Below are 13743 nucleotides of genomic sequence, written 5' to 3' on the forward strand. Positions count from 1 at the left end.
GATGTCGAAAAGAATCTTGAAAGAGTGAACAAATTGCACAGATGCAATAAAATATATAGAGAAATGGTAAAAAAAACAAATAAATAAAAAAAATTTAAAAAAGGAAAAGAAAGAAAATACCTTGAAAAGCCTCCGGAAACGGGAATCCCCCAGTTCCTGACGCAAAAGCCCGGCTGAGAAGCGTGAAAGAGTTGAGAAGTGTCAAAAACGTCTGTTTTGGATAATGTTTAAAAATCCTTGTAAACAAATTTTATGTAAATTGAAATAAAATTATTCCTATATTTATTTTATATTTGATAAATTATAATTAAAAAATTATTTATAAATTATTTTAAATGAGGTCAAAGAGTGTTTGGGGGATCTATTTATTATAAATAATAAATTTAACTAATTTTTTAATAATTCAAATTAGTTAATTAATTTTTATAATGGAGATAGAAAGTAGTCATATACAGTCATATATGTTTTTTAAAATAAAAAATAAAAAAAGGCAAGGAAAGATGAAGATAGGGGTTGATCAGTGGATTGAAACGCAATCTAATTAATTCTGATTTTCTGACATTCAACCGCACGCTTCGCGGGGTACCACTCTGCTCAGAAAGCACGTGCGCCCTCATCAACCCAATGATTCTTAATTATCACTTCAACTTTAACCCATTTTAAAATATTAAATTTACTAAACTACATATTTAGAATTCTTTTGGATTGAAGGTGAAATAACTTATTTTCAATCTAACATTTAGAAAAGTAAAATCAGATAAAAGTTAAATTAGATAAGGTAAATTGTGTTTGTATTAAATTTAAAAAGTTAATTTGTAAAAGTTAAATTGATAAAAGTTGTTTAGATTATAATTGAGTAAAAGTAAGTTTGTTGGTAAAATTATCAAAATGGGTATGAGTTTTAATAAATAATAAATATGATTAAAAATAATTTACATAATACAATGAATTTAAATTAAATTAATATGAAGCGGTAAATTTTAATGAGTAAATTAATTTTTAAAAAATAAAAGAAAAGAAAGAGTCGTGAACTGATAACTAATACGCACTTACCATTTGCATTTTATTTTTCTTGATCAAAATTCAGATCATAACACAAAAATATGCCTTTCTTCTTCTTCTAAAACCAACAAAGCAAGAAGCCAAGAACTCCATAATAAGCTTCTCACTCTTCAATTCTGATCATTAGCTCAGTTTCAAAAAGAGACCCACATTTTGCCTTTTTCTCTCTACTTTTCCAACACTATAAGCTATAATTTTTAGCTTTTGGTTTAAGTATTAGGCTTTTAATCCTCTCATATATGATTTTGGCATAAACTCTTAATTTTTTAAGCTCTTCCAAACACACTCTACATATTAAAAGTACTTTTTTAACTTTAAATGTGATTCCAAACAGGCATTTAATCATCTACTTTTATACTAAGCCTGTTTGATAAGGCGTTTTGAAAAAAAATATATATAAGGGTGACAAGTCAGTTTGCAAAATTTAGGAGCTATTTATTATAATTTTTAACCAATTTGACTTATGAATCAAAAGCTGTTTTTTTTAAGCACGATTGCAAAAGCACATAAAAGTTACTTGACTTATATAAAAGTAGCTTGTTAGAACTAAAAGACATTTTTGCCTTTATGTTTATGTTGTTCTTATACTTTTTTCTATATATTCTTTGTGGCCTCTAATTAGTTTTTAGTTATATATTTTTAATATTATCTTAAGGGAAAATAATTTTAATATTTTATTATTATTTTAAAATTTTAATATTATTTTTTATTTTATATTTACATAAATTATACAGAATATATCATCCAATTAACTATGTAATATTATTTGGTCCAGAAATTTTCACATTACTATGATTTCTAATTTAAATATTTTATTTATTAAATATAACTTTTTTCTATCATAGCAATTTAAAATTATTATATTTTGTAAATTCATATTTTTAATCATTTTTATTATTTAATAAAAGTCATATATATTTTGATTATTTTACAAACTAAACTTACTTATTCAATCATAATTCAAACAACTTTTTTATGTTACAAACTAACTTTCACAAAAGTCAATCTAAACATAAATCACATTATCCAATCTAACTTTTACCCAATTTGATTTTTCTAATTGTGTGTAATTTTAAAACGTTCTTGCCATGAACGATTTTAAGTGCAGCATATTGGTAAATAGTTTCAAAAGTGTAGTATTTTGGTATATAGTTTTACTATTTATCGTATATTGGTAAAAAATCCTAAATTATATTATCCAATCTAACTTTTACCTAATCTGATTTTTCTAAAAGTCAGACTGAAAATAAGTTACTTTTTTTTACCGTTAATCCAAACATACCCACTATCTCGGTTACTTATATAGAAACTAATTAAAGGTTTAATTTTATACTACCTCCACTTCATAGTATAAGACATCAATTGATTTTATCTTTATTATTATTTATCCATTTTGCTCTTCAAGCTTACACATGTTAAAGAGTTTTTATCACAAGTAGTTTCAATGTACATAATTAATAGATGTATTTTAAAGAAGATAACCTCTATTTATTACAAATAACTAAATTAATTAATTTTATTAATATTTATAAATTAGTTATCCAGAACATTAATTTTGTAAAATATATTATTAGTTCTTTAATCTTAATCCCATTAATTTTAAATAGTATTTTTATAGTAATAATTACTATGTTAAATTAAATGTAATATATTGATATTTAAGAGTATTTTGTCGGTATTTAATATTTCAATGAGACTATTTTGTGTTAATGAAATTAACCACTGAAAACGCTTTTTATAAAATTAAGATGTGGAACTTAGAAGACTAGAAAAACATACTACTTTTATGTATTAAAATAATATATTGTTAAGGGGATAAGAACAAGGCAGCGTAGAGTGTAGATCACATCCAAAAGCCAAGTTCGTAGCCTGGAGACTTTGGGCGGTCACTGTAGGCGCATACAGTTACAAGCAATGGGACGTTATATATATTTAATATGCTTGGTTGCAATTAATTGAAGCAGTACGTAATTACGAGTGGGTCAAAGCAGTAATTTCCAATGAAGGGAATAAGCTAATGAAGGGAAGGTGGGGGGTATCATGGTGTGGCCGACACGACCTTGTTTGCTGGCAAAACTAAAGGAGGAAACATTATAGATTGTCTCTTAACTCACTCATAATGTGTCTATATAAAAACACACACACACAGACACACAAAATGGTCCCCTTTTCGGAAAGAGCTTTTTCATGCAGAGTTGCGTTTGACTGACCTTACCCGGTCTCTCTTCATATTTCAATATTAACTTGTGACCCCTTTTATGACTAATTCCACGTGCTTGTCTTGACCCCCTCTCTACTTCCTTCGTCTCAAGGCAACTGTGTCAACCCGGCTCTCTGTAATAAACCAAATTATAATTTTAAAAATAATTTCATATATATAAGAAAGTATGTGAAAGAGATTTTGTCTCTACATGCATGAAAGGGCTTCTAAAGTATTTTTCATAACTAATTGAATATTTATCTGATCTTATTTAATTTATATTTATAAGTTATTTTTACAGAGAATTACAATGAGACCTTAAAAAGAAAAATAATTATTAAAAAGTTTCAATAATAACCTAAACAGTCTGTAATGACAAATTTCATAGTAGAAAATGATAACTTTTAAGACTTATTTTGTAATTATTTTTTTTCCTAAAATCTTACTATAATTCTCCTTTACTTTTGACCCATTTCACATTAAAAAAAAAAAAGAAACCTTAAACTCTACCGATATAAAATATGATATAATAGATGCTTTGTATCAATTATTGTTGGCCTCTTTGGATATATCCATGTGAGATTAACTCAATAATGTAAAAATCATACGAATCAAATCGTTTCAAATCTATTTAAAAAAACATTAAACTTACCTACAGTTAATGAGTACATATCAGAATAATTATATCACCCTGCATATAGATAAAAAGATAGGGTAATAGAATTTTGAAGCTAAGCAAGCCACTTTCTAGGGCCACGTTATTTCCACACTATCATTGCACTTGATAATTCTTATTTGATATGGTGTCCAATTCTGCAGCCACATTGATGTTGCCAGTACTTAATTATACCAATATTATATCCACACTATTTGTTGTATGTTAGGGTTTCATCTACCTTGTGTTTTGCACAAGTGTATTATTGTTGAGAATATTCAAAGCTATAAAGTTAGGTTGGATTCTTCGGAGGAATACTACAAATGAAACAAGAAAAAAGATATTTGGACTTAAAAAATATGCACCGCCAAATTTTATAGACCTCTTATTAATTTGTTGTGTATCTCTCTTCACACTTTCATGTCTATTTTTATTGTCATTTTACGTGCATTTCTGTTAAGATCTGTTTGGTATAAAAAAAATTGAGAAAAAAATTTTAATGAGTTCATTTTAAAAATTGAAGAAGTGGGTTATAAAATTTTAATTAAAAAAAATGTAAGATAAAAGAATAATTAAAATTAATTAAAAAATTTTAACCCAACTTCTTTAATTTTTTAAAACAAGCTCATTAAAAATTTTTCTCCCTTTCCCTTCCCTCTATTTCCTCCATACCAAACGTTCCCTTAAAAAAATCTAAGGTCCTATATAGTTGGTAGGATGGAATCATTTTTTACATAAATGAAAAAAGAGAGGGAGACAATGAGGCTTCTACGAATAAGTAATTGTTATGCTAAATATGGGTTTGAGACAAATAAGAATGAAGTGAAATAAGTGGAAATAGCCAAATAACACAAATACCTCTCATTAAACTACACAAGCTAAGTTTTCAAAATTATGACTTCGATTTTAATATAATATAAAAGTTTATTAATCTATTTAAATTAATATTTTTTTAAGAATTCAGAAGTAATCAAAATATAGTAGTATTTTATAGTTTACATGAAATTTTAGAACACATTTAGTAACTTAATGCATATCAAACATATATAATGAATTCTCCCTCCACCTCATTTTTTTTTAAAACAAGTACATCTCTTCCTAAAAAAAATCATTAAATAAAGTTGCTTATATTTATTAAATTAAGTTTACCAGTGAACTTAAAAGTATAAATGCGCATTTTAATAACAATAACAATATAACAAGTGTCTTTATTCATATGTAAGTTTATAAATACACACATATATATATTATTGTATTTTAACGACCAACATAATAAATAACAAGTGTCCATATAAAAATTTACAAATCTTAATTTACATATAAGAATTGATACAAAAATTTATAAATATTCATAGAAAAATTTATAAATGCACATACATCTTTTAATAACTAGTAATAACTCATCTAAACTTTCTGCTTATAAAAATAATAATAAAATAATAAGTGTAGGTTAGAAAATTTGACCTATTAATTAAATATAAATAACTTGTGATAAGGTTTTTTTTTTTTTGTATAAAACAATTATTGTAAGAATGTAGGTCATATATAGATCATGCAACACGTAGTACCTCTATATACCTAAACCTGTACCCTGCTAAAGGATAAAGAAGACCTAATAAACTCCAATAATGGTGCCTTAGCTTCAAGCCAAAACAACGTTATGAAAGTAAACATAACGATTAACGAGTAAGAAAATTTGCCGTGTTACCTAAGGGTAGTACAAATCTGTTTTAAAAAATTATTCTTGAAGAAGTATTGCTATTTATGGCCCTATAGTGATCCCTAGAGGATGTTAGCCTCAAATCCAAATCCGGTGGAGATACTCATTATTTAAAAAAAGGTACAAACCAAACTATCCATAGAAAACCTATTTTGGTGAAGTTGAAGAGTTGATAAAAGTTACTTTCGGGACCACTTTTGTCACGTTCATTCCATTAATCTAGCGTTAATTACTAAACTTAATTATTCCCATTAAAAAAAATTTAAATGTTTTACACGTATAAGGTAAAGATAATTATGGTGAGACGGAGAAAGAGAATATGTTATGCTTTTATTATGAAACAAAATATTTTATTTTGTATTCTTTTATAAAACATATTTAATATTATCTCGTTAATATAAGAGTTAGTTGACTAATATAAGTATATTAATAAAATTAATTAATTTAATTATTTGTAATAAATAAATATTATCTTCACTAAAATATCCTTGATAATTATGTGTATTAGTTAAAATTAGTATTTGATTAAACATTTAACATGTGCAATTGTTATAAGAACTAACTTGAGAAAAATGAATAGATATAAAAGACAAAATCGAGTCTTATATTTAGAATTAAATTAAAAATTAAATGAGCTGCTATATTAAAAATTGGAGATTGTAATATGGTCAGAATTAAGAAAAGAATTCAGAAGCATTCCCAATCAAATGAACAGCTTAACCATCAATCTTCCACCATCCTTGCAACCAACTTGGTAATTTACTGAACAAAAACGGGTCAGAATAAATGATGAAACAATTTGACTACAATATGATATGATAGTTAGAGAAGGATCTGAATATATGATTACAGAAGCTGGCCACACGATCACACAATAACTTAATCATCACTGACGCAAATTAGATTGAACTGAAGATATTTAATTAAACAGCTATATATAACATAAAACATTTGTGTTTTTGGCTCTAATGCTTCAATTCAATTGATTAATCAATGGTCAAATTGGTGGTCAAGATGAAACCCTGGGGTGGGGGGAGAATCTAATGAGCGCCGAAAGGTGCAGAGGACAGTCATCATCAAAAAGAGGTTTTAGCAAGAGACAAGAAAAGACACTTTCTTTGTTCTTCCATTCTCACTTTGTCTTTCTGGTCGCTGTATAGTTAGAGATTAAATTTGATTATAGATATAATGTATCAATTTATATTATTTCTCACATATATATATAAATATTTTAGTGAAATCACATTACATTTACTATATCAACTAATTTATTTAATTTCTTAAATTTATTTGAATCAATTAAATAATTTTTATATTATAAAACAGAGGGATTATTTTTTAATTATAATTATTATGAACTGAGCTTCGAAACTAACAAATTTTTTTTTTTACTAGTCTTGAAAGGGCAAAGACCCCATCACCAAAAAGTACACGACAACTCTAACTAAGGTTTTCTGTCATTTTGTTTGGCAGTATAATGATATCTCTCCCAATTAAGAGCTTTTCCTTCTTTCACTATGCTTTTTGATTCTTTTATTAACTTTTGGTCAAACTTGTGTCCCTTGGCATTAAGGTGCCCCTAAATGACCTTTCTAATATAGTGAACATCATTATTAAGCATATGAACCAAGTTACTGGCCCCATGGGTGTTGGATCATTTATTAGTTTATTATTAAGAAAAACCTCTCATTTTTGTTCTAATTCAGTTCCAACGTAACACTCTAATAAAGTTAGTCAGTCTGCCACTAAATTAGCCCTAAAAGCTTTCAACTTTCAACCATCGTTAAAAAAACATTATTACTACAAAGGGAAAATTTATCAACTACAAGTCAGTGGATCGAAATACAACATTTCTCCCACAAACAGAATAACGTAAATGCCATTATCCCACAAGGGTATTCGTTTTAATCAATCGGATTTAATTTCTGAAATATTAAGTTTTTTTTTTTCACTAGACTCAAATGCCATTAGTATCATTTACTCTTTTTTCCCCCATATATTTAATTGGACTTTGCAATTTGAGAAAATTGGGGGTAAATACCCTATTCAGAAATTAATTGGCAAATGAGACTTAAAAAGATCAGTTGCACAAATACAAAAGATCAATTGCACGCACACAGAAGATCAGTTGCACAAAAATAAAAGATCAGTTGCACACAACAGAAGTTCACTTGCACAAAGTCTTTAGGTCTCATTTACCAATTAATTTCTCAATGGGATATTTATCTCCAATTTTTCCTCGCAATTTTATTTCCTTTTCTTCGGATTTTCTTTCTCATGTTTCATCATACATTACAGGAGGAAAACAATTATAAAGATTAATTCGTTGTTCAAAAGTAAATATAAAAAATCTTTCCCGACTCAATATGTAAAAATCAAATAGTAGTAAAATTTAAATTAGGGAGAATGACCTAAAAAAATTTGAAAATTATTAAATTCTAAATTAGGTTTGATAACAATACTTTTATTGCTGTTAAAAACACTGAATTTGCAATGACGAGAAATTTTTGTTGATATTACTCATTTGGTATTTATAAATTTTCAGCTTCTTTTTTTGTCATTTCTCCTTTAAATTAAGAGTAAATAATATTCCCTCATCTCTTTATTTAAATACCGTAGTGTTTCCAGGAATTCAGCACCACATTACCGACCATTTTGAAACAGCTTTGGAGAGCCTCGAAGCTGCGCATGTAACCCCCAATCAAATATCGCAGTTAGATTAATTCGTTTACTCTTATGATATACTCCTTTCCAATATTTAATACAAGACCTATTTAACTAATTTAATTAAATTAGAGAAGTTAGGTAAGTTAGTTAATTATAAAAAATATGACACATTTTTCCTAAAATACCATAATCATCTTTTTAATACCTCTCTCCCTCTTCTACTTGATTATGGTTGAGGAAGTATTCATAGGGGTAATTTAGAAAAAATTGATAAATATAAAAAATATGCCTTATATTTAGGATTAAAACCAACTTAATAATTGAGTCATATATTAAGGACCAGAAGAGTAGTATAATACTACAAGATCAAGATTGTCTATTAGATTTCTTAAAATGTTAGTAAAAAGAACGATGTCTTAATAACAAAATTAAAGGTGGTCAAAATAAGATTTAATATATGAACCAGCAAAGTTAATTGCCTGAACAGTACTATAATTTAGTATGTCTATTAATTAACATGTACGTACGTACATACATTTGAGAGTTATCGGACCCTGCCTAATTATGAGACAAGAATTTCAGCACTGTGACTTCGAAATAAATAAAGACACAAAAGCACATTCTTCTATTTTACCGTTGTTTTATGTTCCCATTACTAAAATTCATTGCTTTATATATTAGGGAAAACCATATTAGAGGTACCTATACTTTCTCTTAATTTTCAACTTGGTACTCTATGTGTTTTTTGTTTTTAACTAAATCTTTAATTTTGCTCTATTAACATCATTAATCTTTATGTAGAGACTAAAAATATCAATAGAACAAAGTTATAAGAGCTAATGTTGCTAAAAAGATAAAATTAAATGTTTAATTAAAAGAAAAAAACATAGGTACCAAATTAAAAATTAAAAAAATATAAGTACCTTCAATATAGTTTTTCCTGTATATTACACCAATTTTGTTTTCTAAATTCCTTTCTCCCTTCACGTCATGCTTTTAATAAATTTAGACCAAAAGTCACCAAGTACGACGCACAACGAAACCATTCTTTTACGAAGAGGCTGAGAAAACTAGAGACCCGTGATCACAACCAAGCATCGGAAGTCATCATTTAAAATTTAAAAGACAAAAGGCATTAAAATACGAACCCTCCGAACAGTACCAACTTCTCAGAATTTATTTATAGATACAACACAAAACTTTACTTCTCACTTCACACTGAATCAAAACTTCATATTTCCTGCTGTTGAGACGTGCTCTAATAATAAAAATTATAAACACTTAAGCATAAGGCTCAAAACCATCTAAAAAGGATCTTGCGTTTAGTTTTCAGTCAACAGACTTATCATTATAATATTAACCACTCTATCAAAAATTAAGATTAAATCTCTAGTTAGGAGACAAGATTACAAGACAACAACGTTTTATCTTTCAAGAAGCAAAATACAGAGAGATCCAAGGATTACATTAAAAAAAAACATTCCTTTCCCATCATCCCCAGCTAAGTTATGTGAGTGAACAAGGAGGACAATGAGCAGAAGGGCAAAACGAAAGAAGAAAAGAAAAATCTAAGCCTAAGCAAAAACAACTTTCTTTGGAGTTAGTAGTACACCGTGTCAGGAGCAAAGCTTTGGGGTCTGGAGAATTATTAAAAACACCACCCACTTGCTACTTCCCTTTCATCATTATGCACAGATTCTCATCCCCTTTCTTCGATCTCATTCATTTTCATTCCATCCCAAATATTGGCGTTTGATAGAGACTTCCTTTTGCATGTGTTTGGAATGTGTGCAACCCACCAGGCCCTATGCTCCAGTTTCCATATTCAGAAGAACTCTCATAACCACCATTACTATTTAAACCTATGGGCGTGGCCAATGGGATCCCTGAACTTGAACTCGAATGCACTGTTCCAGCACTACTACTGCTGTTATTATTATTGCTGCTTCCACTTTGTTGCTGATGAATGTTCTGAACAACCACACCCTCATTCATAAATGCATTGTTATTTCTCTGCAACTCCAAGCTGAACGGTACCGGTGAGCTGCTATTATTGTTGTAGTTTTGCAAAGGAGAGGCCATGGTAACACCGTTTGGAATGTTTTTGAAAGATGCAGGGTTCTGGTAACCAAAGATGTTGGACCAGTAATCAGTGGTCGGATCTTGTTTGATGATGGGTACGGCGAAGCTGAGGTTGGAGGTCGAGGGTTGGGAGGCAAAGGTTGCCGATGAGGTGGAGGATGGATCCCGGTCGATGTTATCTGTCGATCGACTACCTCCATCGTTGCTTTTGCTGTCTGATGCAGAAGAATCTGATGAGTTCTTGGGTTTGGATGAGAATCCTCCAACTGGAAGACTGCTGTTGGCTATGCTCTTCACGTCGTATCGGCTCATGTCAAAGTTGGTCACTGCACTTAGCCCTCTAAATTTTATCGCTGCTATATCGTATGCTTCAGCAGCTTCTTCTTGAGTACCTAAAATATTTGAATCAATGTTCAATACATACACTTATTAACGGTCAAAACATAAAACGATGTATCTGTTAAATGTTTTTAGATATAGGTATATGTTAGGGTTGTCTTTTCTAATTTCTATCAACACTAAAAGTAAATTGAATTTTGTACCATCATATAATCATGCATTGATTCAAAAAGAAAATGACACAAGAAAGTGACACAATATATGGGGTCGTTTTCTCTCTTTCTTTCTTTTTCTCCTTATTTCTTTATGATTGCATCATCTATATAAATGGAGTCTATAAATATATATATATCTAATCAAAAAGTTAATTGGAAGGGAACATGAGAAATAATGGACTCACTAAAAGTGCCGAGATAAAGGTCTTTATTTCCGGCAACTCTGCCGATTCTTGCTTGCCATCGCCCATGCTGGTGGTGCCTGAAATGAACAAAAGGGTTCAAAACCTCCCCATTATAATCTTATATTTTATTCACTCAGAATCATAAAGATGTATAGTACAACAGATGCTACGGGCCAAAAGCAACGAATTCAAAAGGCAGACATAAAGCTAAAGCATTCGCTCGCAATAAATATATGTAAATATTAATATAAATAAATATATATACCTTGTCACTCCTCTGTATATTGATGCTCCTCTAGAAAAACCACTACTCTTCCTACAAAGTGGACAGAGAGGGGAAAAAAAATTACAGAGTGCATAAAACTATAAAAAGACTGGAGGTTGCATGGATAAGTAAATAAAGTGAAGCCCAAAAGTAAAAAAATTCCACATGATATTATTACCTTCGTAGCGAAGCAACAAATTCCTGTCTTGTCATTTTCTTCATCTCTTCCAGTTCCTTCTCATAGTTGGAAATCTATAAGAGTTGCACCAGATAAAGATATATTAGTAAATATCTAGAGGAATACATAGAGATATAAGGAGGAGGAGGACGAAGGTTACTGGAAAGTTGGTGGTGGTGGTCGGACCCCAATATTTGAGAGCGGCAAGATCATAAGCCCTGGCTGCTTTCTCTTCCTTATCGTAGCCACCTACGAAACAACATAAACAGAACATGTTTGTTTCAGGAAAATGATGTTTGATTGACCTTGAAGAGAGAATCTGAATCGAAGACGACATAGACATTCTTGAAAATGAACAGAACGGAATCTTTTAAGAGAAACGAAATGATAAATGGGGTCAAAGCCAAAACTCACCCAAATATACTGAAAACCATAATTGACCAAAAGCATCCCACAAGCCAGCAGCAATCATTCACAGCATCAGGTAGCCGCAGAAAGCAACAAAATAAGCATCCATCAGAATCTTCTTCTTCACCATTTATTTATATACCAACAACACAAATAATAACGTAATAGCGCACATTCATATAACACTGTAGGAAAATCCCAAAAAAAAAAAAACCCGGCTTGCTTCTTCGTCTACTTTCAAAACACATGACTCAGTATTGGGATTTGAACCCCAAGCACATTCTGATGTTTCCCATTTATTCCGGTCAAATATATATACCGAGACTATGAAGCCTTCTCAGACTCGGATCCGTTTGGCGCGTGATATACACGATACATGGGAAGTTATAACCTTACTGTGAAAGAAGAAAAGTATGTGAATCAGTACTGAACTTATTACCTTGCCTTCCTTTCCTGCTTTGACCTTCTCTTCTGCAACTATTATCCCATAGATGTGCTTCGTATCTTCCCGTCCATCTATGCCTGATATGATATATTCAAAAGAACAAGTAAGTGATAAAATAGGTTGAAAATAGCATTTCGTTTCTGATGATCGAGATTATGTAGAAGTGAAGAGTATAAGAAGAGTACCGGGTGACGCCGCGGTAGATGGAGGTGCGTTGGCCGAAGGTGTCCGCAGTCTTCTTAGAGGACGGCACGGTTAGAGCCAGCGCCTGTTTTTGCGGCTCAGCTCGTTCAGCGGCGGCCAAGCCGGGGAGGAACCCGGCGGTTATGGTTTTGAGCTCAGAACCGAATACGTTGTCGGCGGAGAACTGAGAAGCAGGCGGCGTGGGTACTGCAGATGTGACCGATGTAACGGAGGAGCCGCCCAGGAAGTCCTCGAACTTAGGGCCGCCTCCGGCGAAAACGGAGAGGTCGTTGCTGGTTGCACCTCCCCCGACAGTGGCCTCCGGCGACGCATCGACGGTGCTCCCTAAGCAAATAAGGACAGTCTTTCAGAAGCAAATAAATAGACAAAAAAGGAAAGCAACCGGAAGAAAAAAGCAGTAGAGAGAATAGTGCCTGGTGGAGAAGAAGAGAATGAATGGAAAAGAGAGGAGTGATTGGAGAGAGAGAAAGCAAGCCAGTTGTGAGAAGAAGAGTCCATAGGGTTTGGTGCTGGTCGTCGTGGATGAGCGTGAAAGAAGGGTTTCGTTGGAAAGGGTGAAGTAATAGTAGAAGAAGTAGAGGCTAGATTCTATTCCAAGGGGGTGAGAGAAAGAGAAGAGAGAGAGAGAGAGAGGGGTTTGAACTTTGAAGCTGAAGGAAGGAGGAGAGGGAGAATGTGACACAGATATAGAGGAGGGGAGGAGGGAAAGGGAGGGGAGGGTGGTGGGTGCAAGAGTGGTGAAGCTGGGAACAGCTGATTGCTGCTACGCCTACAGTGAATAGCGCGACCATCGAGGTGTTTTTTCTCTTCCACGCTCCGCTCCTATACGTGTGCTGTTTACTGGTATTATGCACTGCTAATTAAGGAGCAATTAATTAATTAATTAATCTCTAAATTGTTCTTACATTGTTTTTGGACTAAAAACTGTCTACTCTTTTAGTTTTATTCACAAGGAAGGCTTTTTTCAATGGTATTTATAGTCATACGTCGCTTCATTTAATTTGTCTTTCATTTATGAGAAAACTATATTGGAGGTATTTATATTTTTTTTTAATTTTTAATTTGATATCTGTGTGTTTTTTATTTTTAACTAAATCTTTATTTTTCCTCTATTAACA

At 31.0% G+C, this 13743-nt stretch overlaps 1 protein-coding gene across 1 annotated transcript; it reads right to left on the bottom strand.

The window, feature by feature from the left end:
* Positions 1 to 9914: 9914 nt before the first annotated feature.
* LOC114744862 (AP2-like ethylene-responsive transcription factor AIL5) lies at positions 9915 to 13416 on the bottom strand. The gene is made up of 9 exons (XM_028932999.1): positions 13269 to 13416; positions 12607 to 12949; positions 12416 to 12498; positions 11983 to 11991; positions 11729 to 11817; positions 11569 to 11642; positions 11391 to 11441; positions 11126 to 11202; positions 9915 to 10778 (listed from the first exon to the last, which is right to left on the bottom strand). Exons 1-9 carry the CDS (start codon positions 13414 to 13416, stop codon positions 10033 to 10035), a joined length of 1620 nt encoding a protein of 539 aa, XP_028788832.1. The 3' UTR covers positions 9915 to 10032.
* Between the last annotated feature and the right edge of the window lie 327 nt (positions 13417 to 13743).

The sequence above is a fragment of the Neltuma alba genome, unplaced genomic scaffold (assembly GCF_004799145.2).
Source record: "Neltuma alba isolate B1F8T4 unplaced genomic scaffold, ASM479914v2 tig00004466_pilon, whole genome shotgun sequence".
Taxonomy (NCBI): Eukaryota; Viridiplantae; Streptophyta; class Magnoliopsida; order Fabales; family Fabaceae; genus Neltuma; species Neltuma alba.